This window comes from Equus przewalskii, chromosome 6, assembly GCF_037783145.1.
Source record: "Equus przewalskii isolate Varuska chromosome 6, EquPr2, whole genome shotgun sequence".
Taxonomy (NCBI): Eukaryota; Metazoa; Chordata; class Mammalia; order Perissodactyla; family Equidae; genus Equus; species Equus przewalskii.
Window position 1 is genome coordinate 72,523,805 of NC_091836.1, and position 26,619 is coordinate 72,550,423.

Sequence of the window (26,619 nt, forward strand, 5' to 3'; positions counted from 1 at the left end):
CCTCACTCTCTGGTTTGTTTATATGTATATTCATATACTTGAAGGTATAGAAAAGGTAATATGCCAGAAGCCCATTGCCTACGTGTTCAATTTGTTTTCTCCTATTGTGCACTGAAGTGTAAAGTGTAAGGGAACCAGCAATACTTTCCCTAAAGCCTGTAAATCCCTGCTCACTCCTCCAGCACTACATTCACAAGATGCTAAGACATTCTCTTCAGGGATATGGTAGAAGCAGATATGAACAAATACCCCTTGGAAGATATAAACAAAAGTCATCTGATGATCATGAAACCCATATTGATGAATTTACTAACCCAGCAAGGAATTGTGATTTCTGCAAGGGCCACATATGGTACAGATCTTGAATGGTCAACAGCAGGCCCTTGGCATGGTTGGCCTTATTTATTTGTTCACTTTGCAGGTCTGTGTTACCAACTAGAGTGTGTAAAGGGAAGACCACATTGGTCTTAGTCACTGCTGTATCCTGATCATCTCAACAGGGCCTGTCATACAGTTATTGCCGAATAAATATTTATTGAATGAATAAGTCAGCTAGGCAGAAAATAGTTCCAAAACCCAAAATGTTTTTATAATTTCTTAGGTAATTGAGAACACATTATACATTAATAATGATAACAAGCATTCCTTAAGCACTTACACTATGGGCCAGGCACTATTCTGAGCATTCTACATGGATTAACTCAGTTTATTTCACAACCCTAAGTAGTAACCGTTATTCTACTGTTCTGATGTTACAGATTTGTGAGGATCCACTACAGCTCTTACTGCCTCAGCAGGAACGAGGTTGACTCCCAGGGGAAAGTGGTCTACCCTGCCCCACTGGCACTATCACAGTTTAGCTGCCTGGCCTCATGCTGGGGTGATTTAAGTAGCATTGCTTTTGCCTTATGCATTTGATTGTCCACTTTGCATATCCCTATTTCATGCTACTGTTTAGGTTTACATCCTGGCCTGTTCTCTGAATTATCCTATAGGCAACAGGACCCATAGGTTTTAAAGTTTAAAGTCTTAAGTACAGCAGTTTTGGGGACTAGTTCTCTTGTAGGCTGAAGGCTGAAGATTCTACCAGATGTTAAGCCTAGTAAATTGAAGCTAAACCACCCCCTGGTCATTAGGAATGTGCTGGCTGAGGAAGGCAGGAAGACCCCCCACCCTCCTACAAAAGGCAACAGAAGGCCTCTCCCCATTCATGTGACTAACAACTGCGTGTCTGTTGTGGAACTGGGGTGCTGAGAGCATGTAGCATTGTCTGCTGATTTTTTACATTTCCTTATATCTCTATACCTTTGTCATTAAAAACAAAAAAAGAAAAGAAACTTTATATTTTGTGCATATTGGCTTCTTTCTCTCGGCTTTACTCCAGCCCCACAATGATGCCCAGACAGAAGTCAAGACCTTTAAAATATGGTCCATTCGCCCCACTAACCTCATTCATTTTCATTCTCTTGTCAGTACCCTGCACTCTACCTTCTCTGGCTTCTTCTCTGCAGAATATTTTGTCATTTCATTTCTTTGTGCTGAGATCCATGTCCTTCGCCCAGTTTGAAAAGCTTGTCTTCCTTGGTCTCCCTTATATTCTATTTCCCTTCTCTGTTCAAATAGGACTCTATACCACGGTGCCATGAGAAATATTTAAGCAGTGAAGCCCACCACAAATCCCCACATGACTGAGGAACCAAACAATGAAGTGGACTTTGAGAGATTAAGTATACTATTAGTGTGCATAGTTCTGCAACAAAGTGAAATGAATTACGATCGCTAGAATTTGAATCTTGACTCCCTGGATTACTAACTTTGTGACCCTCTATGCAGCCCAGTTTCATCTGTAAATGTGGATGTAATAATGACAGCTACTCCACAGGGTTGTGGAAATGGAATGAAATCATCTTTGAAAAGCATTTAGCAGAAAGCTTGGCACATAGCAGGCTTTTGCACATCTAACTAATCTTGGATCTTTGTTTTCTTTGCAGGATGCCCTCCATACTCTTCTAACTCTTAGGTATCCTCTGCGGATTGAAGAAACAAAGACTCTTTAGCTGCTAAGCATCTGCCTCCTCCTGCAATCTGGAAAGCCCCAGGGCCGAGAGCACAGAGAAAAACCAGTCTCTGGAGAAGTTACAGCGTTTGGTTGCTGGGCAGAGAACAAGTGTAGCCAGGGTGTCCAGGGACAAAGCAGGATGACAGAGAATCTAAAGGGGAAAGAGGACTCCCAATGGGAAGTCTTTGAAAGTGACAATACTCCATACCGTGACTCTATGTTGTTCATCTTTCATCTTTTGTCTCTTTTCCTGGTCTTTCTGAAGGATCCTGTATAAATCCCTCTCCTTTTGAGTGAAAGAAACATGGACCCATCAAAGGAAGCTGAATAGAGGAAACTCCAAAGATGTGGGTAACTGTTCTGGGGACCAGGTGTTGGACAGATGAAGTCCCAAGGCCAGGGACACCCAGAAGGGGAGGCTATAAGCTCTTGACTCCACTAAAAAGGGTTAACCAGTTCTGGTAGGTACTGCTGATACCAAAATCACTTCTGGAAATGATGAGAGGATGGGACAGAGAGAGAGGGGACAGGGAACATATGACTAATTTGATTCAAAGCTGGAAGAGAAAGGGTTAAGTCTAACCTTGGGATGATGGAGAGACAGTTTTCAGGGACCAAAGGGAGTTATGAGCAAAGAGACCAAGCAGTAGGGCTGATGGGGAGCATGTTTATTTGTTCGTAGAGGGAAGCATAGGGTTATAAACACAAAGGCTCCACCAAATAAGTTATGCGTTACTGTGTTTACCTTTAGGACAATTTTAATTTGAATTGTGTATCTCCCATCCTTTAAATAACAATGAAAAATCTTCACATATCCTACCATTTAGTTGTTGTAATTAAGTGATTTGTTTAAGTTTTTCTTTAGTGATTGGCCCTCTAGGTCTTCATGTGAATATCTCTGTAGGGTTGAAGGCAGAGGCAGGTTCTTGGCTGGAAATGTCTTAGGAGAGCTTGGTCAGAGCTTTCTGAAGAACATCTCTACAACCAGGAAACAATTGTGTCTGTATTTTTTTTTAAAGTTGCACCCTGAGCTAACATCTGTTGCCAATATGTATTTTTCTTCTTCTCTCAAAAGCCCCCAGTATATAGTTCTATATTCTGGCTGTAGATCCTTCTAGTTCTTCTATGTGGGATACTGCCTCAGCATGGCTTGATGAACGGTGCTAAGTCCATGCCCAGGATCCAAACCTGTGAAACCTGGGCCGCCATAGCGGAGCATGAAAACTTAACGACCTGGTCATGGGGCTGGCCCCTGTGTATGTATCTTGATCGGGGTAGTGGCTATGTGGGAATGTTCATGTGTTTACTTTATAAAATCTATCAAGCTGTACACCTGAGATTTGTGCATTTTTAAAGTATGTATGTTATACTTCAATCAAAAAGTTAATCAAAAATGAAGGAGCAGGTGGTAATGTTAAATGTTTTGGATAGGTCGAGTAAAACAAAAAATGAAAAGAAATCACTGGCTTGGCAACAGGTCATTGATGGAGATCATTGTTGATCTTTGCAAGAATATTTTCAGTAGCAATAGATCGAAGAGTGAAAAAAAAAAGAAAGATGACCCACCAAATCAAATGTCCTGTCATTTGGAAAGACTAATGAAATAGTAAACCTTTAGTCATGCTAATCAAGAAGGAAAAGAAATGAGGAAAATAAAAACTTCAAGGGAATGAAAGTTATGATCATCTAGAAGTTGCCAGGGCTGGAGAGTGGAGGGATGGGTACCCTCAGAGAAAAGGTGGATTTATACAGGGCAGCAAGACAGGAGAGGAAGGCCTTGGATCAGAGGTGAATGGGAGGAGAAAGAATTCTGATTCCTCAGTCTGTTCTTCAGCTCTTTAAGCAGTGATTCTCAACTCTGAATTTATCGCATCCAGAAAGCACAGCAGTCTTAAGGAGAGATACCTTGAATTATTTTCTCTACTCTTCACTACGGTTCTACTTCAAAAAGCTTGCCCTTGTCTTCTCATGATCTATCACTGAAGATGTTTCACCCCATGACTATACACAGCAAGGTTCTTTTATCCTGGCCATGAAGCAGAGCTCACTACTTTATTCAGTCTGTTTCATTGTAAGGTATTTCTGTTGTTTAGGGTTTTTTTTTGTGTGTTATTAATAGTGGTTTATCTGTTTCAATAAAGACCATAGTTTGCAACTATGTCCCTCAAATTTGGCTTTTTAGAAAACTTCTGAGGACTTTCACCAACGCTGCTGTTGGTACCTGGGTGTACAGTCAATTACTGCTAGGCTCTCCAGGGGATAAATTCAAGGGGCAAATGTAGTCACATGGTTTGGGTTGAGAACCAGGTGAATGTTTGTCTAATGCTTGGTTAACAAAGAAATTTCTACTGCAGCTGATGGGATTCTGAAGCCAGTATTCCATCAATGTGATATACCCAATTATTTAGAGAGGGGCCAGGCCTCTAATAAGAAATTAAAATGGGTAAATAAGACAGTATCCAAGGGTAGGGATATGGGAACTTCTTAGTCTGGAAGGCCCTTATTGAGGGGAGGGACAGGAAATGATAGTTAAGGGCAAGCTAGTCTTGAAGCTTGGCAAACAAGCACCCTTCATTTAAGATTGCCTGGACACTTGGAAACAGTTCATGGGTTATGTGTGACTATTGTAAAGTCAGCACAAGTGACACAATAGTGTGGTGACCCACTAGGCTGAGGCTTTGAGAGAGGCAATATTATGGCAGTGAGGGTGTGAGGAAGGAGATCAATCGTACTTAATATGGTCTGATCCACACCTGGGACTTTGAGTCCAGATCTGAGAGCAAGCCAAATGTTCATGTCCCTAGGAACTGAAATGATCTGATGGTCATAGGAAAAACAGTTGAAGTAACAATTTAATTTAGATAAAGGATACTTGTCATACTCACTTTCATGCAATTCTTTAATTTTTTAAATTTGTTTGAGGTCATATTGGCTTTTAAAATTGGGCAAATTCCAAGTTTACATGATTGTATTTCAGTTTCTCCATAGATTGCATTGTGTTCACCACCAACAGTCTAGTTTTTACCCATCACTATACACATGTTCTCCTTTACCCCTCTTGCTCTCCCCCCAACCTCCTTTCCTTTAGTAACTACTAGTTTATTCTCGTTAACTATGTGTTTGTTTGTTTATCTTCCACATATGCTTTCCCTCCATTCTTAATCCCATTTCAATTTGACAAGAGTTGTATGGCAGCCAAGGAGTTAACCACTCTTTGGCTTTCTTATTAGAGGTGGGTTGTCAGCAAATATAAGGGAACCTTTTATGTGGAAATGATGAAAAGCAAACAAACAAACTAACAAAAAACTCCAAAACAAAACAACCCTAAACTTGAGAAAAGAACTATATTGGAACAGATAGTGAGCTCTTCATCAAGGTCAGATTAGAAGAATTTAACTGTGTATAGTCACTGGGTGGCACATCTTCAGTGATAGATCATGGGAGGAAAAGGTTTAGGCAATGCAGAGTTGAGCTGCCTTCTTTTTTCAAACTGGTCTCCAAATCACAGTTTTCCGAGTATTCTACTTAGAGACATCTAGAACTAAAGGATAAAAAAAGTCTCTTTCTATTAGTTCTATTTTATTGAGCAACTGGGTACCATGAATCTTGCTAAGCATTTTTAAATAGCCTCTCATTTAGATCTCAAAACATCTCTATGAATTAAGAACTAGTATTCCCATCTCCCAAGGAGCAAAGTAAGACTTGAAGAGTTTAAATAGCTTGACTGAGGCAAAATAGCTAGTAAGTGACAGAGGAGTGTTTTTAGTCTTGGGTATGTATCTAGAATGAATGCTTTTAGCCACTTTGTTACCCTGTCTCTTGATGATGTAGGACCAACACCACATTTTGAGTGGAGTACATAGAAGTATGCAGGATTTCCACACTGTATTCTAAGAAAAGAGAAAGTAGGAGTTCTTTGAAGGAGTTCAGCCTACGTCTCCCATGGCTGAGAGATACCACCAGAGGAAGAAGGGCCCCTTGTAAGGATGTTCTCAGATGGTTGCGGGAATGTGCACATGCCAAAACACCATATGAAATCATGGAAACCATCCATCTGAAGCTGGAAATTAACTACAGGGATATCACACAGGAACGGAATGGCATTTAACGCCAACTCCTTATCTTCAGGTTTACCCAACCAGGTTATTACACATTATATTATATAGTACTCTCTGTCTCATCAAAACTGGCCTAGTGAGACCCATAACATTTTATTTTTTGCCTCTTCCCGTAGTTGTTTTCTTGACTGTTAATTTTGAGATGGATGGACACCTGGGAGTTTCAGGTGTTAACAGGAGCTGGGAAAACCTGGACTTGAATCTCAAATTTACCACCTATTTGCTATGTGATCTTGGACAAAGTATTTAATCTCATTTAATTATATCCACTGTCTTGTACTGAATGGATGTTTGTCCTATTATACAAATGAAGCAATATACTTAGATTATGAATACTACCCTTTCTAACATAGTACTGGTACACATTATGTTCATTAAAGAGTGCTTTACTTTCTAAAGGATAAAGCTTCATTGTTGATTGGAATGTCTTGTTAGTTTATCTTAAAGAGAGAGTTTTCCATATTGAAGAATCATAAAAACCTACTAAGTGGTTTGTCTATAAAGGAACCCTAAAGTTTTTTTTGTAGCTACAGAATCTACTAATTGAACCTAACTCAACAGAAAATCCAGGATGAAATTTAGAGAAAGTAAGGATTAAAAATAATTCCAGACAGTTTATTATTTCCTATGGAAAGATATAATGTGGTTACATAATCACCTTATTTTCCTGAATCCATTAATCTATTTCTTCAACCAGAAGGACGCTTCATTCATCTTTTGTCTAGACACTATACAAAGGATAAAAAATGTTACATGTTCAATCTCAAGTTCATTGTTTCATTCAACAATTTTTAAGTATTAGGAACTGAATGCACAAAGATAAAAGAAGAGGTCTTTCTTCTGATTTCTCATTCAATCTGTGAAAACTGTTTGCTATAAGGCGTACACAATATCTTTTTTAATGGATTTGTGTACTAGAGTTATGGGTCACACACCTGGTATAAATAATGTAATGAACAAGATGCACATGATTGAATACAATAAAGTCATAGGTAGGGTACTGGAATTGTCAATTTAGGTCTCTTAGAGGTCAGCATGGGAGATTCCATAAAGCTCAGAAGGCTCCCAATTTAGCCTTGGTATGGGATGGGGAGGAGATAGAACAGACATGGAGGTAATCCATGAACATCATGATACTTGAATGATGAATAGAAATTAGTAAGGCAAAGAATACTGAGGAAGATGGAAGATGGAGCAGGATAACAGTGTCAGATGTCAGTTTTCTGATCATAAGATCAGAGACCAGTCTCTCCTAATGCCATAGACGGGAACAAGTCTTGAAAGACTGCATCTTTTCTTACATAATTTTATGTGTTAACAGGAAAGCAGTCTCATCTGTGACACTGAGGCCACCCTACAACCACACAATGGAAATCCCTGCCACCTTCTTCCTTGTGGGTATCCCAGGTTTACAGTCTTTACATTTTTGGCTGGCTATCTCACTGAGTGTCATGTATACCATAGCCCTGTTAGGAAACACCCTCGTAATGACCATAATCTGGGTGGATTCCACTTTACAAGAGCCCATGTACCGCTTCCTGTGTATTCTGGCTGCTGTGGACATCGTTATGGCCTCCTCTGTGGTGCCCAAGATGGTGAGCATCTTCTCCTCAGGAGACAACTCCATCAGCTTTAGTGCTTGTTTCACTCAGATGTACTTTGTCCACGCAGCCACAGCTGTGGAGACAGGGCTGCTGCTGGCCATGGCTTTTGACCGCTATGTAGCCATCTGTAAGCCCCTACACTATAAGAGAATTCTCACACCTCAAGTGATGCTGGGAATGAGTGTGGTCATCATAATCAGAGCTGTCATATTCATGACTCCATTGAGTTGGATGGTGAGTCATCTACCTTTCTGTGGCTCTAAAGTGGTTCTCCATTCCTACTGTGAGCACATAGCTGTGGCCAAGCTGACATGTGCTGACCCCAAGCCCAGTTGTCTCTATGGTCTGATTGCTTCCTCGATTATTGTGGGCTCTGATGTGGCCTTCATTGCTGTCTGCTATAACCTGATTCTCCAGGCAGTATTTGTTCTTTCCTCAAAGAATGCTCAGTTGAAAGCCTTAAGCACATGTGGCTCCCACATGGGGGTTATGGCTCTGTACTATTTACCTGGGATGGCATCTGTCTATGTGGTCTGGCTAGGGGAGGACACAGTGCCTTTGTACACCCAGGTGCTGTTAGCTGACTTATACCTGGTCATCCCACCCACCTTAAACCCCATCATTTATGGCCTGAGGATCAAACAAATACGGGAGCGAATGTGGAGCATGCTGATGCACTGCCTCTTTGACCACTCCAACTTGGGTTCAAGAACACAAAGTCTATTTAGACCTTGAGCATTCCAGCCAACTTCAAAGAAGCCTTAGAGATCTGTGGAGCTGGTTTGCTTTACCTGCACCATAGAAGTTCTAAGATGAAGCTGTAAAGTGTATCTTTGCATAACTTTTCAATTTCTTGGAAGAATGGAAATGAAATGATTAATTTTCTGACAATACATGAATGGTTTCAATCAACTAGTATCTGAGTCAGAGGTATGCTTTCGCAGAGAATATAGATTTAGGGTTTTTCTTTCCTTAGCTTCTGACCCGTATTTCCAACTTAGTATCCTACCAGTCCTTAAGCAGAAGAAATGAACTGTTTGGTCTCCCTCCACCTGCCTGATTTTCTCAGAATTGTTCATATCCTTATGTGATTATATGGAAGTAACATTTAATATATGACACTGCCTTCTGGCCTGTTGATGAATCCACCCCACTCGGGTCATGTGCTCTCACCTGGACCTTCTCCTGTCGAAATAGATTCCAGTTTATCTGAGGAGATATAAACCTGGGATCATGATGCTGTCCACTTTCCAACACATGAACTTGTAAGGAGAAATCTGTTCCACAGCAAAAGAAGCAAAGTAACAAGATGGAATGAAGAAACAGAGTTTCTGGTTCTCTGATTCCAATTCATTTCAACACCCAGATACATCTCTGTTACTATGCTCTGTAAGATATTTCTTATCCGTTTAATATATTCTCTCCTGTTGAACTTGTTGGAGTCAGTGTACTAATCACCAGCTTTTTGTTTCCAAGTAACAGAAGCTAAGGCATATGAGTTAGGTTTGAACATCTTTTTCTTTGCTCCCTAGTCCTACTTGTATAACTGAACTGTAAGACACAAAAGAGAGGGATCAAATATAACACAGGTCTTTCTTCTTTTGGACACCTGTAAGGAGGTGTGCTCTGAGATGAAAATGTTAATAAAGATTAACAACAATATTAAGTTGAAATGCCACTACTCTTTGCCAGGTCATCAGATACTTAAGTGGTTTTTGTTTTTATTTTCCCCTTTCAGAAAGTCTTAAATGGAATAATCTATGTTAAAAGAAAAAGATTTCATGTGTAAGAGATACATATATTTGACTCTGGGACATTTGAAAATCTTAAATATAATTTTCCTGTAGTATTGATACCAAGTTGTTGTATCTTAGTCTTAATGTCTCCTTTCTACTGGTGGGGGAAACAATATTAACATATAGAGTGTATTGAAGATTAAATAAAAGGATAAATAGAAAGCACATAACACAAAATCTGACATATTGTATATACTTAAAAATATACCCAATAAGTTTCTAATTCCATACTTTTAAGGAATAGTTCTAGGCACTGCAGTCCTGTGTAGATCAGTACTCATGTGGTAATTCTTCTAAACAGATCTGCTGCTTAACTCAGCATCTACACGTTTTGCTCACATTGGACTAGATAACCTACTACAATGCATTCTATTTCTGAACAGCAGTGGAGTAGGAATCAACCTCTAAAACTCTGACAATGATACACTGAGTTCCCAAAGAGTAGTAAAAATCCCTCTCTCCCCCTTGCCAGCCCCTAACAGGATCTACTGCTCAGGATCATGAGGTGGTTAAGCATATTTGATAAGATTTTCATTTTGAAAAGTCACATTATTCTTTCTCCATAAACATCCCAAAGAATTGGCTGTACCCATTAAATCAAAGAATATTAGATGCATTAAAGAATCTGATGTAAAGCAACAAAGGTATAGTTCAGCCTGCACTCAAAACAGAAATTTCTTCCCAGCATTTCCATCAGAAGAAGCCTGCCCTGCCAGCTCTGTGTTTTGTTCGTGTTATATTCCCTGAAACTAGCTGGGACTCACTGCTGGTACTCAAATATTGAACTACACATTTCCCAGAGTGGACTGGTTCCCTGCCATGGCTATGGCAAATCAGAGAGTCTTGTGCTTCTCCTTATACATTCAGATCCATCTCCTACCCTATCACCAGAAGAAATATGTGCCCATTTAACTAGTGCCCAGGACCCATAATAGACTCCCAGTGTTTGGATTTTAAGAGATTACAACAAATCCTGTTGAAAAAAAGGGAGACTGGATTTCTTGTGGGGAGTTGTGAACCCAAGGATGTGCCCTCTGTCTCTACATTGTAGAGAACCCAAGGATCTCACCCTTTTAGCAACCTCTTCCCTTGAGGCTCAGGCATTGCACCCCTTGGTTTCTCTGCTAGTAAAACAAGGATGGGCAAAGCTCATCCCTGCTTTGTAGTGAACCATCACACCAAGTCGGAGGTGCCACCCCAGACATTCCAGGGAATGGTGCAGGCACTCTACCTTCCACATGGCTACCTAGCTCTTCCCAGTTGGGACCACTTTTGAAATTATCCATCAGATTAGTTGTTGAACAGGATTATAATCTAGTGCCATCCAGTCTTTCATGCCCCAGTGAGGCAAGAAAGAGCTTATTTTTGATTCTAGGCATAGGAATGAAAGTTTCTTCACTTAAATATTTACCAATACTCAGAAACATAGACACACACACAGTGCTAAACTGGGGTTACAATGGTGAACCAGAAAAATAAGATCCTTGTCTTCATGGGGTTCTTAGAAGGCAAGGGTCAGCAACTACCCTAAAGAAAAGGGTTTTCATACACCGAAGAACTTCAGTCTTCTTGTTTGGTCTTAAGAATCAGACATGTGAAATAAACAAAGTGTCTAACATAATAGTGTTTCTAACAGTAATCATAGCACCCAAATAAGCTTATAAATGTAAAAAAGAAAACTCAGCACATTATGCATGAAGCCATTCCACTCCTTAATTCATTCTTGGTTTGAATTAATTTAGCACCTAATAATCTTTTTCTAGAAGACTTTCAAGACTGGTCCTAATAAAACAATAGTAAAAGACAACATTGATTTGGCCTCTAGCCTCTTCTGCTAAGTGTCCAGGGACATAACTGGAAGCAGTTCCTCAAGATCCATTTCTCAAGTCTATAAACAATTCCCCAGGGAGGCCCCCCACAGAAAGACACAAGGTCCCTCTAATGTAGGTCAGCTCAACCCTTTGCAAGACCAGGTCTGTGACTTACCCATTCATTCCACTCCAAGCAGTTGATGGAATCTTCTCCTGTTTACTACTAATAGTCAAGGAGCAACTTGGAAGCATGGTGGGAAGAATGAGTTTATTTCTCTATTTTGGTGTGTTTTACCTCCTTCATATGTGAAGACCCAATACAAAGAAAGCAGAAAGACAATTTTTACTATTCTTTATTATAGGAACTACTTTGTTTCTGCTCTTATGCAATGTAGTATCTACTTTGTTGCTCAATCCTAACTCCCAACAGTCGCGACTTTCAAGTATAAACTACCTCAAAGGTTGTGTTCACACAGCATCAGTATGTAATGTACATATTGTAGCCCTTGAAGTAGGCAAAGCCATTAGTTCTCATGTGGTTGCCTTGCAGTTTGTTTCCAGCTACAATCATTTCCACATTACACTCTTAAGAGCTGTAATGAATTATTTTTGCCACATACAACAATCACTTTAAGGTCAAAAGCCCAGATATATGGTCTTAATCCCTTTTCGTTATAATATGTGGTTTCCAAACCAGCTTAGTGTGCCTTATCCAATTGTCTCTCCCCACGCTGCCCTCTTGCTTTCCTCCTTTTGTCACAGATTTAGAGAAGAGAAAGGCAGAGTATTATGTAGTTACCAGAACCATGAAGATTCTCTTGGTGAAATGAAAAGATTTGAACTTCAGCCCAACCAGCTTGTGGGTGAGCCTTCCTTGCAGTGCATTTATTCTACATTTTTATTTTTATTATTTCTATTCTCTGCCCTGATGTCACTATCCTCATTCTAATCCAAAGACAAGCACATATATTAGATGCACAATATGTTACTGTGGCCTGGATTTTGCCACTGGTGTTGGCACCTTTCTGTCTACATGGCTCTAGACCATCCAGCGAGGCCATAAGAAAAAAAGGCCCTGTTGACAAGATCCTGTCTGTAAGAAGGTGAGATAGGAAGGTGGCACAGACAAAATCCATGGCTGGCCTTCCTCTGTCCCTGAGAAAGGAACGATAGTATCAGATGGATCTGTGATCTTCACAACAATTCTGTGAGGTAGGAGAGTATGCAGCTACTATACCCACTTTTCCACTGAGCACACTTGAAAATCTTTTAAACAGGTGGGATATTTCAGACCCAAATGTAATAAATAACATGCAGACATGTGACTTGAGAAGCAAGTTTGTCGATCTTGTTTCATTTGAATGTGAGAAATACTTTATAATCTTTCCTCTCTTCTTTCAGAAGCTTTTTAAGAAATAACTTCCTTCATTGAGGCCATTTGAGTTGCTTCATCTATCAGGTAAAAATAAGAACAAGGCTCACAGGGTTTCTGATTCTGATACTTAGGGAAAAGGGCAGGACTAAGATACGGGTCTCCTTACAGTCTGAGATGGAGTGATTTGTCCAGCTCGTGCTCAGAGAGAGAATGACCATTCTGGTAGTCTAGGCAATAAGGGAATGCATTTTTCTCTTTAGGAGGTCAGAGAGTGGAGGTCAGTTTTGAGTTGCTCAGAAGCAGCAAACCTCAGCTGAAGCATCCTCCCTCAGGTGTCAGCACAGCAACGAGCCCTGGACACGGCCGGTATTCTTTTGGCTTTTGGTCAACCTTATCCAAAGGGTTTCCCAAAGGATGCTTCGTCATCCTCATTGACTTAATTATGGCACCAACAAGGATGGGGAAGAGGGGCATGAGATACAGAAAGGACAGAGTCCTGATGCTCAGAACTTCTCTGATCTTCACCATCAGCATTGCCACACTTCCCTTATAGGGGTGCACTGCTCATATGATAGAGCCTCAGCTTTTTCCCCTGAGTGGTTTAGAGAGAGACTTTGGCTCAGTAGCAACAGGGCACTGGGTCAGGCAGAGGAATCCCTGGATTGCAGGATCAACTCAGTTCAAGGGAACCCTTGTCAGCGGCAGGGCCCACCAAGACCCTGGCAGCCCAGATAAAATTCCAAGGCTTCTGGCTAGGATGGGGGCTCTCTTAGTCCTCGCTGCTCAGGGAGTGGATAGCTGGAGGAGCAGTGTTATTGGCATCAATGCTGTAGCAAGGACTAAAACAAGGCAGGAGATGTCCAGGGAAGGGATAGTGGGGGAAAGTGAAAATATGGGAGCTGTTGTCAGTGACACTGTAGAAGGAGATATCATGGGCTTCATGATAGAGAAAGACCCCCACTTGGCAGGGAGGGACAGGCAAGGGCCAGAGGGTGTGTTCATCAGTGCTGCCGGTTACTCATTTTCCTTCCTTAGCCTTATCACCCAGAATCCATAGTGGGGGGATAAATAGACCACTTCCTTCCAGTCTACCTTTTCTTATACACTCTCAGGCCCCATTCAGACCTGTCTCCCACCTCCACCTCCCAGTAGTGGCGGCCTGAGGAGATGCACTGACTGCCCAGGATGATATTGTAGTGGTAAAATCTCTCAGGACTGTCAGGCAGTTCCGCTTGGTGTCTCCATAGTGCACACATTTTCTGTCCTCAAACATGATGAAAAGGGAATAAGCAGTGTCTGGAGCCAGGTACATGTCAGTTATGGAAAAAGATCCTGGATAGTAATCACAGTGCAGAACTGGATCTGATAGAGTGGTACACTGTATACAGATACACAGACATGGAGGGCATGGGTGAGGTCTCCCTGATAAATACCGACTCAGATTACTCAATGATGGAATAGGGGTTAGATGGGGCATCCAGAGGGCACTGAACTATTTCATTTCTCCAGGAAGCATTCATCCCACTGCCCATCACAAACTCCCCTAGCATTCATTACCTGCGTATTTCTCCAGGACTTCTATTAGCACCAGCACATGGCAATTCATCTTCAGCTCCAAAGAGTCTGGTTCTGGATGCGGCAGGCTCCAAGACTTGCTCCCAGTAGAGGAGAGGTAAGCCTGGTGGCCAGAAATCCTGGCTCTGCCACATGGGCCTTCCGTTAGTGCAGGGAAGAAGGGCTTGACTGTGGACATAGTCAGTGGGTGCCCCAGCCCAGCAACACCAGGCAAAGCAGTGATGTGATGATTATTTGACTGAGCCCAGTGGATTTCTGGCACAGAAAGGAGAGCATTCACATTCCAGTGCTGTGGGTGGGGTTAGATGTGCATCTGACATTGGGAGAGGAAGAAGTGTGCCACAGAGTGCAAAGGCTGATACTCAGAGTTCAGAGCATAAAGGAGGCATCTGCAGTATTTTTCCCCTCCTTGAGCGATCTACTTGAAACTGCATTTTATAACTTTACTTTAAATTCTTATTGGTAATACTTGAAAAGAATATGACCAAGTACAAAGAAGAAAAATGGAAGATGAGCAAAACTTCTTTAGTCAACAATGAAAGAGCGAGAAGATTGCGGACCAGTACCTGCTTTTCTGTAGGTCCTGGATCTCTGTTCCTCCCCCACTTTTGGTTCTGTCCAGTACCCACTTTGCCTTACAGGGTTGCCTAGGGGCTCCAAGGATGAGAACATTCCTGTTTAAGACTTCCTGAATAACCTGTAAGGAGGAAAAAAACCAGTACTTGAGTATGTGCTGTTCCTTGGAGGGACCAGACAGACACTAAACTGTAGGAGGAGGTTTCCCCAAGGGAAAGGGAGGCAGAAAGCAAGGCTGGAGAGAAGGTATGCAGATGTAGAGGGAAGAAGGCTACTGGAGGAGAGCAGGTCTGGCCAAGCTCTGGGTGGCCTGGCTGATTTCAGGCTTCATCTCAAGACTCAGGCCAGGGAGTAGGTGTTGCCCAACCTACAAGGCTACAATTTCAAGGGGCCAGGTCATCTTCCCACCTGGGGATAGAACTCAAACAGTGCTATATGGATCCATATCTGGCTCACAGGCCCCACCGGAGACTAGGGAATCCTCTCTCCTGGAGTCCCAGGCTATCATCAGCTGTCATTCAATGTTCCCAGGAAAACCTGCTACTCACCTGCAGCATCCAGCAGACAGGCCTCTGAGACCTCTCTTCCAGCTCTGCAATCATCTTCCACAGGACCTGGTTCCCCTGGAGAAGCTCATTGTGATTCATCTCCAGCTTCTGCCTGGTTTCCCCCTCCTCCCATGCTAGGCTGGCCAGAGCCGCTGCTGCCTCTACTTCCAGCCGCTGCCCTAGTGGCTGTTGTTTCTGTGGTAATCTAGATACTTCTCAAACTCCCACATGATATTCTGCTTTCGGGTTTCCACCTATATCTGAAGAGCCAAGATCAGAAATCAGCACTGATATTGTTCGTGTAAGGGCCATGCAGGATTGAGGACACTGTCACATGTATACACACATGCTCTGGAATGTTCTGTTACCAACCGTGTGCCTGGCACTGTAGAGGCCAAGATAAAGGATACTATTTTTCCTAGCTTTCTGTCCCCACAGCTATAGTACATGCTTCTGGGTCCCTATTCCTAATCTCATTGACCCCTGTAGGGCCCAGGATATATCTTGGTGCTATATGTTCTAGACTATTTTCTGTTTTCAGAATAATATGTTGTATTCTCATTCTAAAGACCAGAAGCATTACACATAGGCCTCTCAGGCAGTGTAATGTAACTACACTTTTAGATGCTTTTGCTTCTCATTGGTATTATATCAACTCAATATGCTGTTTCAGACTGGTTCGATGTTACCTTCTATTGATCAAAAGTTCTGATAGTTTGGTAGTTATGGGCCTCAAATTTATTTCAGAGGTGATTTTCAAATATTTTAATAACTTAACTTTTAGTAAATATGCTCTAGCTGGGTAAAGAGAAACAAAAACTATGCTTTGCTCAGCATTACACAAATGATACTACTGTGAGCTAACGCATTAGTGAGGCGTGTACTTTTCCTTGCTCACATATGAGGACACATGCCAGAGGCTATCCTATACCATAATCAAGCAAATGGAATTGAGAGGTTCCATGACATGCTAAGGCCTCACACATGGGAGACAAAGCTGGTAAGAGGACCCCTGGCTATCTGACTTCAAACCCCACATTCTGCCTCCCAGAGATGAGGAAACTACCATGGGTCAGCTCCAGGACAACACAGTGACCACAGGGACTGCTTTCTCCAGGTGGCAACCTGCCTTCCAGTTGGCAGTTTGTTTCCTCTCACCAACTTCCAGCTTCCAAGCCTCTTCTTGCTCCTCCCTCAGGTGTTCCAGAGCCTCATGGAGTTTCCACTGAAAGAGAAAAAAACCTCATGAGGCCACCTTGGGCAGCCTGGGTTGATAATGAGGCTTCCTAGCATTGGCAGGTGATGAGAAAACAAGTGTTTCTCAGTAGATGGGCCAGGTTGAATGCTGGGATAAAAGGGAATGCTGTAGAGGGAGCAGATCCTGCCCAGATGGCATCCAAGGTAGCTCTCGATCTGAGAATCATTTCGACTCCCACAGTCTCTAAGTTTCTGTAGGGTAGAAGAAAAGGTCCATTTCCAGCCTTGCAAGAAAATGACCTTGGACTTTCAGGTCCGCTCCTCTTTTTATCCCTATCTACTTTGTTATGTTACAGCCTCCTGAAACCTTGTCATTCAAAGAGTGGTCCAAGTGGGTCAGCAGCAACAGCATCACCTGGAAGCTTGGTTGAAAGGCAGAATCTCGGGCCTCACTCCAGACCTCCTGAATTAAAATCTGAATTTTAACAAGACATTTGGATGGTTTCTCTGTACATTAAAGGTAATAAGTACTATCCTAGAATACTAATGCAAGACATTATGACTGGAAAACATAAGTATTCTGATTATAGTATTAACCATTTTATTAAAGATATACCAAGTGCCACATATATCTTGAGCACTAAAGATACATTTAATCCTCATAATTCCTTGAGACTAGTATTATCCCCATTTTATAGCTAAGGAAACTGAAGCTTAGAGAGTGAGCTACTCAAAGTCAGTCAGCTAGTCAGTGGTTGGGCTGTCATTTAACCCAGTCCTTTAGTTCCTATGCCCATGTTATACTGCCTCCCTATACAAATACTCTCAAAACAAAATGAGTAAGTACATATTTTAAATTTTTTAGAAATTCTTCTCATGTAGGAAAATGGCTCATTCATGGGATTTGTCTTGTATTCTTACCTTCTAATATCAAAATCAAGAAAGAGTTAAAACCAGATTAATCAATTACAGAATCATTGGAATAATGATTCTGATAAAGATGTATCAGCATGTACATCTGAGGAAAGAGCAAGCAGCCAGAAGTTGATGAGGGTAGCTATAAAAAAGGAGAAGCAAGTTTAGCAGAGATGAGTTTTCACCCCTCCAAAAAAAAGGCCTGTAGAGGAGAAAGAACACTGGCAGAAGAGCAAGAAGACCTGAGTCCTAGCCTTTCACCTTCCTTTAACTACTACAACCTAAAGTAGAAGGACCCTGACAATGTTCCATTAGATAATCTCACTCAATCCTAAATGACTCGGCTATAGTCCCTTCTAGCTCTAAAACCAAGCAGCATGATCTCAAATTTCTAAGCCTAAGGTTCATCTACAAAAAGAAGGAGTTCAAGTAGCTCACCCAATGTCAAATGACTATGTGTGGCATTGCCAGGAGGAATTCATGTTATGATAGGCGCAACCTTGACTACTTCATACCCAAACTCATCCAAGGCACCCAGAACCTCAGGTAAAACAAACTGGTCTCCTTCAAATTCTCTGTATGGAAAGCATGTTGGGATTGGGCATGGGGTTCAGAAGTGGGAGGGAAGGAAACCTAAGAAGATCATAAATCCAAGATGAGTGTGGCTCACTCTGTCAGGTCCCAGGGATCTGCAGGTGTGAGGAACCAAAGGAATGAGCTCTCATTTTGTCTCTGGGGTCCCTGGTAAAGGTCATGATCTAGAGATAGCCAAGTCGGGGGCAGGGGAGAGAGTAGAGTAGTTAGCCAAGATTTCACACTTCAGTAAAAGGGATAATTAGTGACTGAAAAAAAATGAGTTCCTCCTTTAGATCCTTTATTGATCTATTTGATAAGCACTGGCCTTCCCAACTGAAGTTCTGACTGGGTCACATGACTCACACCACACAAGGGACACCTGAAGATGTGTAAGTGAGTGGATGTTGGAAGTTCTCAGTTTTCACTCACTTGGTCATCCCTGACCCTCCTCTGAGTTCACTCACCAGACCATTCCCATCCCACCTCAATCATATTCTCCAAATCAGCATTGCTCATCTTGAACGTGGGTAAAGCCACTTAAAATGTGGTGTTTCAGTACCCAAAACAAGGCCAGAAATATCCCTAGCCTCATTCTCTAGTTTGTTTATATGTATATTTATATATTTGAAGGTACAGAAAAGGTAATATGCCAGAAGCCCATTGCCTATGTGCTCAATTTCTTTTCTTGTGTTGCGCTCTGAAGTGTAAGATATAAAGGAACCATCAATACTTTCCCACATCCTACAAACCCCTGCCCACTCCTCCAGCACTAACATTCACTAGATGCCAAGACACTCTTTTCAGTGATACGGTAGAAGGAGATATGAAGAAATACCCCTTGGAAGATAAAAACAAAGGTCATTTGATGATAATGAAACCCATATTGATGAATTCACTACTCCAGCAAGAAATCATGATTTCTGTCAGGGCCACATGTGGCTACAGAACTTCAATGGGCAATGGCGGGCTCTTGGCATAGTTGGTCTTATTTATTCATTCACTTTGCAGATTTGTGTTACCAGTTAGTGTGTGTAAAGGGAAGAGCCATGTTGGTCTTAGTCACTGCTGTATCTGGAGCACCTCAACAGGGCCTGTCATGCAGTTATTGCTGAATACATATTTGTTGAATGAATAAATCAGCTGGACAGAAAATAATTACAAAACCCAAAATGTTTCTATAACTAGTTAGGTAATTGAGAGCATATTATACATTAATAATAACAGCAAGCACTTCTGAAGCACTTATACTATGTGCCAGGTACTATCCTGAGCATTCTACATGGATTAACTCAGTTTATTTCACAACCCTAAGTAGTGACCATTATTCTATTGTTCTGATTTTGCAGATTTTGAGGATCCACTACAGCTCTTTTGATTCCATTTTTCTCTCCTCTCATTATTTTAGCTCTTAATGTCTCAGCAGAAACCAGGTTGAAAGTGGTCTATCTGTGCCCATTATCACTGTCGCACTTCAGCTGCCTCATCTCATGCTGGAGCTATAAGTAGGGTCCCCACTGCCTAATGCATTTGATTGCCCAATTTTCCTATCCATATTCCATGCTGTTGTTTAGGTTTACATCCTGGCCTGTTCTCTGAATTATCCTATAGGCAACAGACACCACAGGTTTTTGAGTTTAAAGTTTTAATTACAGCAGTTTTGGGGACTAGTTTTCCTTCAGGCTTGAAGACTGAACCTTCTGCTAGATGCTAACTCTAGTAAATTGAACCTAAACCACTCCCTGGTCATTAGGAATCTGCTGGCTGAGGAAGGCAGGAAGCGCCCCCACCCTCCTACAAAAGGCAAAAGAAGGCCTTTCACTGTTCATGTCACTAATAGCTCTTCTCTACTGTGGACTTGGGGAGCTGGGAGCATGTAGCATGTAGCATCCTGATTTTTCATATTTCAATATATCTCTATAACCTTTGAAATTAAATAAAAGGGAAAGAAATTTTGTATCTTGCTCTTGTTGTCTTCTTTCTCTCTGCTTTTTTCTTGCCCCATGATGATGCCAAAGCAGGAGTCAAGACCTTCAAAATATAGCCCATGCACCCCACTAGCCTCATTTATTTTTATTCTCTTTTAAGTACCCTATACTCTACCTTGTCTAGTTTATTCTCTGGAAAATAAACATGTTATGTCATGTCTTTCTACTGAGGTGCATGCCCTTCCCTCAGTTTGAAAACTTATCTTCCTCAGTCTCCTTTACACTCTATTTCTCTTCTCTGTTCAAATAGGACTTTATAACACGGTGTCATGAGAAATATTTAACCACTGAAGCCCACCATGAGTCCCCGGGCAGAACTGAGGAACTGCACAGTGAAGGAGTCTTTGAGAGATTCAGTATATGTCAGTGTGAATAGTTCCACAACTAACAACCCAATTAAAAAATGGACAAAAGTTCTGAACAGACATTTTTCCAAAGAAGATATACAGATGGCCAGCAGGCATGTGAAAAGATATTCAACATCATTAACTATCAGGGAAATAGAAATCAAAACTGCAATGAGATATCACCTTACTCCCATCAGAATGACTGTAATTAACAAGATAGGAAACAAGTGTTGGAGAGGATGTGGAGAGAAGGGAACCCTCATACACTGCTGGTGGAGCCACTACGGAAAACAGTATGGAGATTCCTCAAAAAATTAAGAATAGAACTACCATCTGATCCAGCTATTCCACTGCTGGGCATTTATGCAAATAACAATGAAAACACAAATACATAAAGATATATGCATCCCCATGTTCATCGCAGCATTATTCACAATAGCCAAGACTTGGAAGCAACCTATGTGCCCATCAAGGTATGAATGGATAAAGAAGATGTGGTATATACACACACAATGGAATACTACTAAGTCATAAGAAATGATGAAATCCAGCCATTTGTGACAATATGGACGGACTTTGAGAGTATTAGGTTATGCAAAATAAGTCAGTTGGAGAAAGTCAAATGTGTGATCTCACTCATAAGTAGAAGATAAAAATAACAACATTCACATAGAGACAGAGATTGGATTGGTGGTTCGCAGAGGGGAAGGGGGGAGGGAGGAGTATTGGAGGGGCGATTGGACACATGTTTATGGTGATGGATTGTAATTAGTCTTTGGGTGGTGAACATGATATAATCTACACAGAAATCAAAATATAATGATGTACACCTGAAATTTAAATAATGTTACAAACCAATGTTATCATAATTAAAAAAAAAAGTGAAATGAATTATGATTAGTTGAATTTGAAACCTGACTTTCTGGCTTGGTAGCTTTGTGACCTTCTATGCACCTCAGTTTCCTCCATAAATTTAGGTGTAGTAGCTCAGCTACTTCAGAGAGTTGGGAAAATTGAATGAGAACATCTTTGCAAAGCATTTAGCAGAGTGCTTGCTACATAAGAGGCTTTCACAAATCTAATTCATCTTGGGTCTTTTTTTTTTCATTGCAGCATGCACTCCGTATTCTGCTAAGTCCTGGGTATCCTCTGAGGATTGAAGAAACAAAGATCTTCAGCCACTAAGCGTCTGCCTCCTCCAGCAATGTGGAAAGCCCTAGGGGCCAGAGCACAGAGAAAAACCAGTCTCTGGAGAACTTACAGTGTTAGGCTGCTGGGCAGAGAACAAGGGAAGCCAGGGTGTGCAGGGAAAAGGCAGGATGATAGAGAATCTAAAGGGGAAAGATAGCTCCCCAATGGGAGTCTTTGAAAGTGACAATACTCCTCATCATGACTGTCTGTTTTTCATCTTTGATCTTATGTTACTTTTCCTGGTCCTTCTGAAGGGTCCTGTAGAAATATCTCTCATTTTGAATGAAAGGAACAAGACACATTGCAGGAAGTCAAGTAGAAAAATTTCTGGGGTGTAGGTAACTGACCTGGGGACTGAGTGTTGGGCTGATGGTGTCTAAAGGTGAGAATCACCCTAGAAAGGAGGATATAAACCCTCGACTGGACTAAAAAGGGCTTTCCAGGTCTGATGGGTACTACTGATACCAGGATCACCTTCTGGAAATGAAGAAAGGATGGGAGAGAGACAGGGAACAGGGAACATGTGACTACTTTGGTTCAAATCTGGGAGAGAAAGGGGTAAGTCCAATCTTGGGATGATGGAGAGACGTTTCCAGGGAGTTATGGGCAAAGAGACCATGCAGTAGGGCTGATTGGGAGTATGTTTATTTGTTTGTATGGGGAGGGATAGGGTTATCATGAACACGAAGTCTCCATCAAATGAGTCATGGGTTACTGCTTTTACCTTTTGGACAATTTTAATTTGAATTGTATATCTTCTATCCTTTAAATAACAGTGAAAAATCCTCACATATCATATTATTTACTTATTGTAATTAGGTGACTTGTCTAAACTTTTCTTTAGTGATTCGTCCTCCTGGTCTTCATGTGAATGTCTCTGTAGGGTTGAAGGCAGAGGCAGATTCTGGGCTGGAAATGTCCTAGGAGAGCTTGGTCAGAGCTTTCTGAAGAACATCTCAACAGCCATGAAGCAATTAAGTCTCTATCTTGATCTGGGTAGAGCTATGTTGGTGTGTGCACACGTTCACTTTATAAAATTTATCTAGCTGTACAGTTGCAATTTGTGAATTTTTAAAGTGTGTATGTTATACTTTGATCCAAAAGTTAAGCAAAAACTGAGGGAGCAGGCAGTAATGTTAAATTTTTTGGATAGGTCAAGTAAAATAAAGAATGAAAAGAGATCCCTGGCTTGGCAACAGTTCATTGATGGAGATCATTGTTGATCTTAGCAATAAAATTATCAGTAGCAGTAGATTGAAGAGTGAAGAAAAAAAGACAACCAACGAAATCAAACATCCTGTCATTTGAAAAGACTAATAAAATATGTTAACCTTTAGCATTGTTAATCAAGAAGAAGAAATGGGGAAAATAAAAGCTTCAAGGGAATGAAAGGTATTACTAATTATAATTTGCCAGGGCTAGAGAGAGGAAAGATGGTCAGCTCACCAGCTGAAATGGCCCTCAGAAGAAAGATGGGTTTATACAGAGCAGCGGAGGAAGACCCTGGATCAGAGGAGAGTTGAGAGAGGAGAGATTCTGGACCCTCAGGCTCTTCTTCAGCTCTTTAAGCAGTGATCCTCAACTCTGAGTTTGTAGCATCCAGAAGACACACAGCAGTGTTAATGATATCCTGCATTATTTTTTCCACACTTCACTACCATTCTACTTTAAAAAGCTTGCCCTGGTCTTCTCATGATTTATCATTGAAGATGTCTCATCCAGTCACTATACACTGCGACGTTCTTTTAATCTGACTATGAAGCAGAGCTCACTACTTTACTCAGTCTGTTCCATTATAAGGTGTTTCTTTCATTGAGGGTCTTTTTGTTTCTTTCAATAGTGGCTTTTCTGTTTCAATAGAGATCACAATTTGTAATCACATTCCAGAAATTCGGCTTTTTAGAAAACTTCTGAGGACTCTCACCAAGTCTGCTGTTGGTACCTGGGTGTGGAGTCAATCAATGCTTGCCTCTCCAGGGGAAAAATGGAAGTGGCAAATGTATGTCACATGGTTTGGATTGAGAACCAGGTGAATGTTTGTCTAGTGCTTGGTTAACAGAGAAAATGTTACGGCAGCTAATGGGATCCTGAGTCCAGTATTCCATCATTCTGATATACCCAATTATTTAGAAAGGGACAAGGCCCCTGATGAGAAATTAAAAATGGTTAAGTAGAACGAGTGTCCAAGGGTAGGGATATGGGAACTTCTTAGTCTGGAAGCCCCTTATTGAAGGGAGGGACAGGAAATGATAGTTGAGGGCAGGCTAGTCTTGAGGCTTGGTAATTAAGCACCCTTCATTTCAGATTGCCTGGACAATTGGGAGTTAGTTCTTGGGCTCTATAAGGCTACTGTAAAGTCAACACAAGCCACATAATTGGTGTGGTGATCCACTAGGCTGAAGCCTTGTGAGATGCAATATTAGGGTAATAAGAGTTTGAGGAAGGAGAAGATCAATCGTACTTAATATAGTCTGATTCACACTTGGGACCGTGAGCCCAGATCAGACACCAAGCCAAATTCCACGTCTCTAGGAACAGAAATGATCTGATAGTCACAGGAGAAACAATTGAAGTAGCAACTTAGCTTGGATAAAGAATATTTGTCATACGCACTTTCACTATTTCAATTTGGCAAGAGTTTTTCTATGCCAGCAGAGGTGTTAACCATTCTTTAGCTTTCTCATTAGAGATGGGTTTTTGGCAAATCTAAGGGAGCACTTTGCACAAAAGTGACGAAGCAAAAAGCAAGGAAACAAACAAAAAAATTCAAACAAACAAAACAAAACCATAACCTTGAGAATTAACCTGTAACGAACAGATAGTGAGCTCCTCCTCATGGTCAGATTAGAACGTTGCTGTTTATAGTCACTGGGAGGCACATCTTCAGTGACAGATGATGGGAGGAAAAGCTTTAGGCAATACAGGGTTAAGCTGCCTTTTTTTTTTTTCTTTTAACTTGGCCTCCAAGTGACACTTTTCCATTTGAATATGCTTTTTAGAGCAATCTAGAACTACAGGATTAAAAAACTGTCTCCTTTTTTATTAGGTATATTATAGTCAGCAGCTAGGTACCTCATATCATGCTAAGTGTTTTTAAATAGCTTCTCATTTAGATCTCAAAACATTTCTATGAATCAAGAACTATTATCCCCATTTTAACAAGGAGCAAGTAACACTTGGAGAGTTTAAATAACTTGACCAAGGCAAAACAGCTAGCAAGTGACAGATTAGGGTTTTCAGTCTTGGGAATATGTATCTAGAACCAATGCTTTCAGCCACTTTGCTATCCTGTCTCTTGAAGATGTAGGACCAACCCTACATTTTGAGTGGAGTGCATCGAAATATGCAGGATTTCTAGGCTGAAGTCAAAGGAAAGAGAAACTAGAGGTTCTTTGAAGTTCAACCATAGTCTCCCAAGGCTGAGTGATACCACCAGAGGAAGAAGGGCCCCTTGTAAGGATGTTCTCAGATGGTTGTGGGAACGTGCACATGCCCAAACCCCATGTGAAGTCACGGAAACAATCCATCTGAAGCTGGAAAGTAGCTTAAGGGATATCACACAGGAATGGAATGGTAGTCAACACTGACCCCTTATCTTCAGGTTTATCCAGCCAGAGTATCACATGTTATATGACATGGTAACTCCTGATTGAGGCAGATGGAGACTGAATGCAGCAATAAACAGAAATGAACAAGCTCCTGGCTGTGCAGAGTAGTGCACATCTGTTCCATCAAAACTGGCTGAGTGAGACTCCTAACTTTTTTTTTTTTTTTTTTTTGAGGAAGATCAGTCCTGATCTAACAACTGCTGCCAAGCCTCCTCTTTTTGCTGAGGAAGACTGGCCCTGAACTAACATCCATGCCCATCTTCCTCTACTTTATATGTGGGACACCTACCACAGTATGACTTGCCACACGGTGCCATGTCTGCACCCGGGATCCCAACCGACGAACCCTGTGCCACCAAAGCGGAACATGCGCACTTAACTGCTGCGCCGCCCGGCGGCCCCGACTCCTAACATTTTATGTGCCATTGCTCATAGTTGTTTCCTTGATCATTAGTCTTGAGCTGGATGGACACTCTGGGAGTCACAGGTGTCAATAGGAGTTCGAAAGGCCTGGACTTGAATCTTAAATTTACCACATACTCGTTATGTAATCTTGGACAAAATATTTAACCTCGTATTAATTAGATCAATTCATATGGAAAGGATGTTTGTCCTATTTTTTAAATGGTTAAATACACTTAGATTGTGAATACTACATTTTTCAACATACTACTGATACATACTATGCTCATTAAAGAGTGCTTTCCTTTTAAAAGATAAAGCTTCATTGTTCTTTGGAATGTCTTGGTATTTTATCATGAAAAGTTATCCATATTGAAGAACCATAAAAACCTATGAGGGGTTCATCTATAAAGGAGCCCTAAAGTTTTACTTGTAGCTATTTAATGTGTTCATTGAATCTAGCTCAACAGGAAATCTGGTTGAAACTAATAGAAAGTAGGGATTGTAGGGATTATAAATATTTCCAGAGAGTTTAGTATCCATTTGGAAAATTATAATTTTGTTCTCTAATGACCTTATTTTCCTGTATCCATTAATCTGTCTTCAATCAGAAGGATGCTTCATTTATCTTTTCCTAGGCACTATACTGAGGATACAAAATATGACATGTTCAATCTCAGGAAGTTCATTGTTTCATTCAACACTTTTTAAACATTAGGAACTGAACATACAACAATAAAAGAAAAGTCTTTCCTCTGATTTATCATTCATTCATTCAACTGCTATAATGAGTACACATATCTTCTTTTAATGGACTCGTGCACCACTCTTATGGGTCAAATACTTGATAGAAGGTGTAAGGTCATGAACAAGACACACATGACTGAAAACGATAAAGTAATAGCTAGGGTATCAGAATTGACCATTTAGGTCCCT

General features: G+C 41.1%; 1 protein-coding gene and 1 pseudogene across 1 annotated transcript; one reads left to right on the forward strand and one right to left on the reverse strand.

The window, feature by feature from the left end:
* Positions 1-7,451: 7,451 nt before the first annotated feature.
* LOC103553795 (olfactory receptor 52I2-like) lies at positions 7,452-8,516 on the forward strand. The gene has a single exon (XM_070626633.1). It carries the CDS (start codon positions 7,545-7,547, stop codon positions 8,514-8,516), a length of 972 nt encoding a protein of 323 aa, XP_070482734.1. The 5' UTR covers positions 7,452-7,544.
* A 4,671-nt stretch (positions 8,517-13,187) lies between these two features.
* Positions 13,188-18,666, reverse strand: LOC103553803 (E3 ubiquitin-protein ligase TRIM68-like; annotated as a pseudogene).
* Positions 18,667-26,619: the final 7,953 nt, after the last annotated feature.

Coding starts and splice junctions, on each gene's coding strand:
- LOC103553795 (XM_070626633.1), top strand. CDS start 7,545: ATGGAAATCCCTGCCACCTTCTTCCTTGTGGGTATCCCAGGTTTACAG.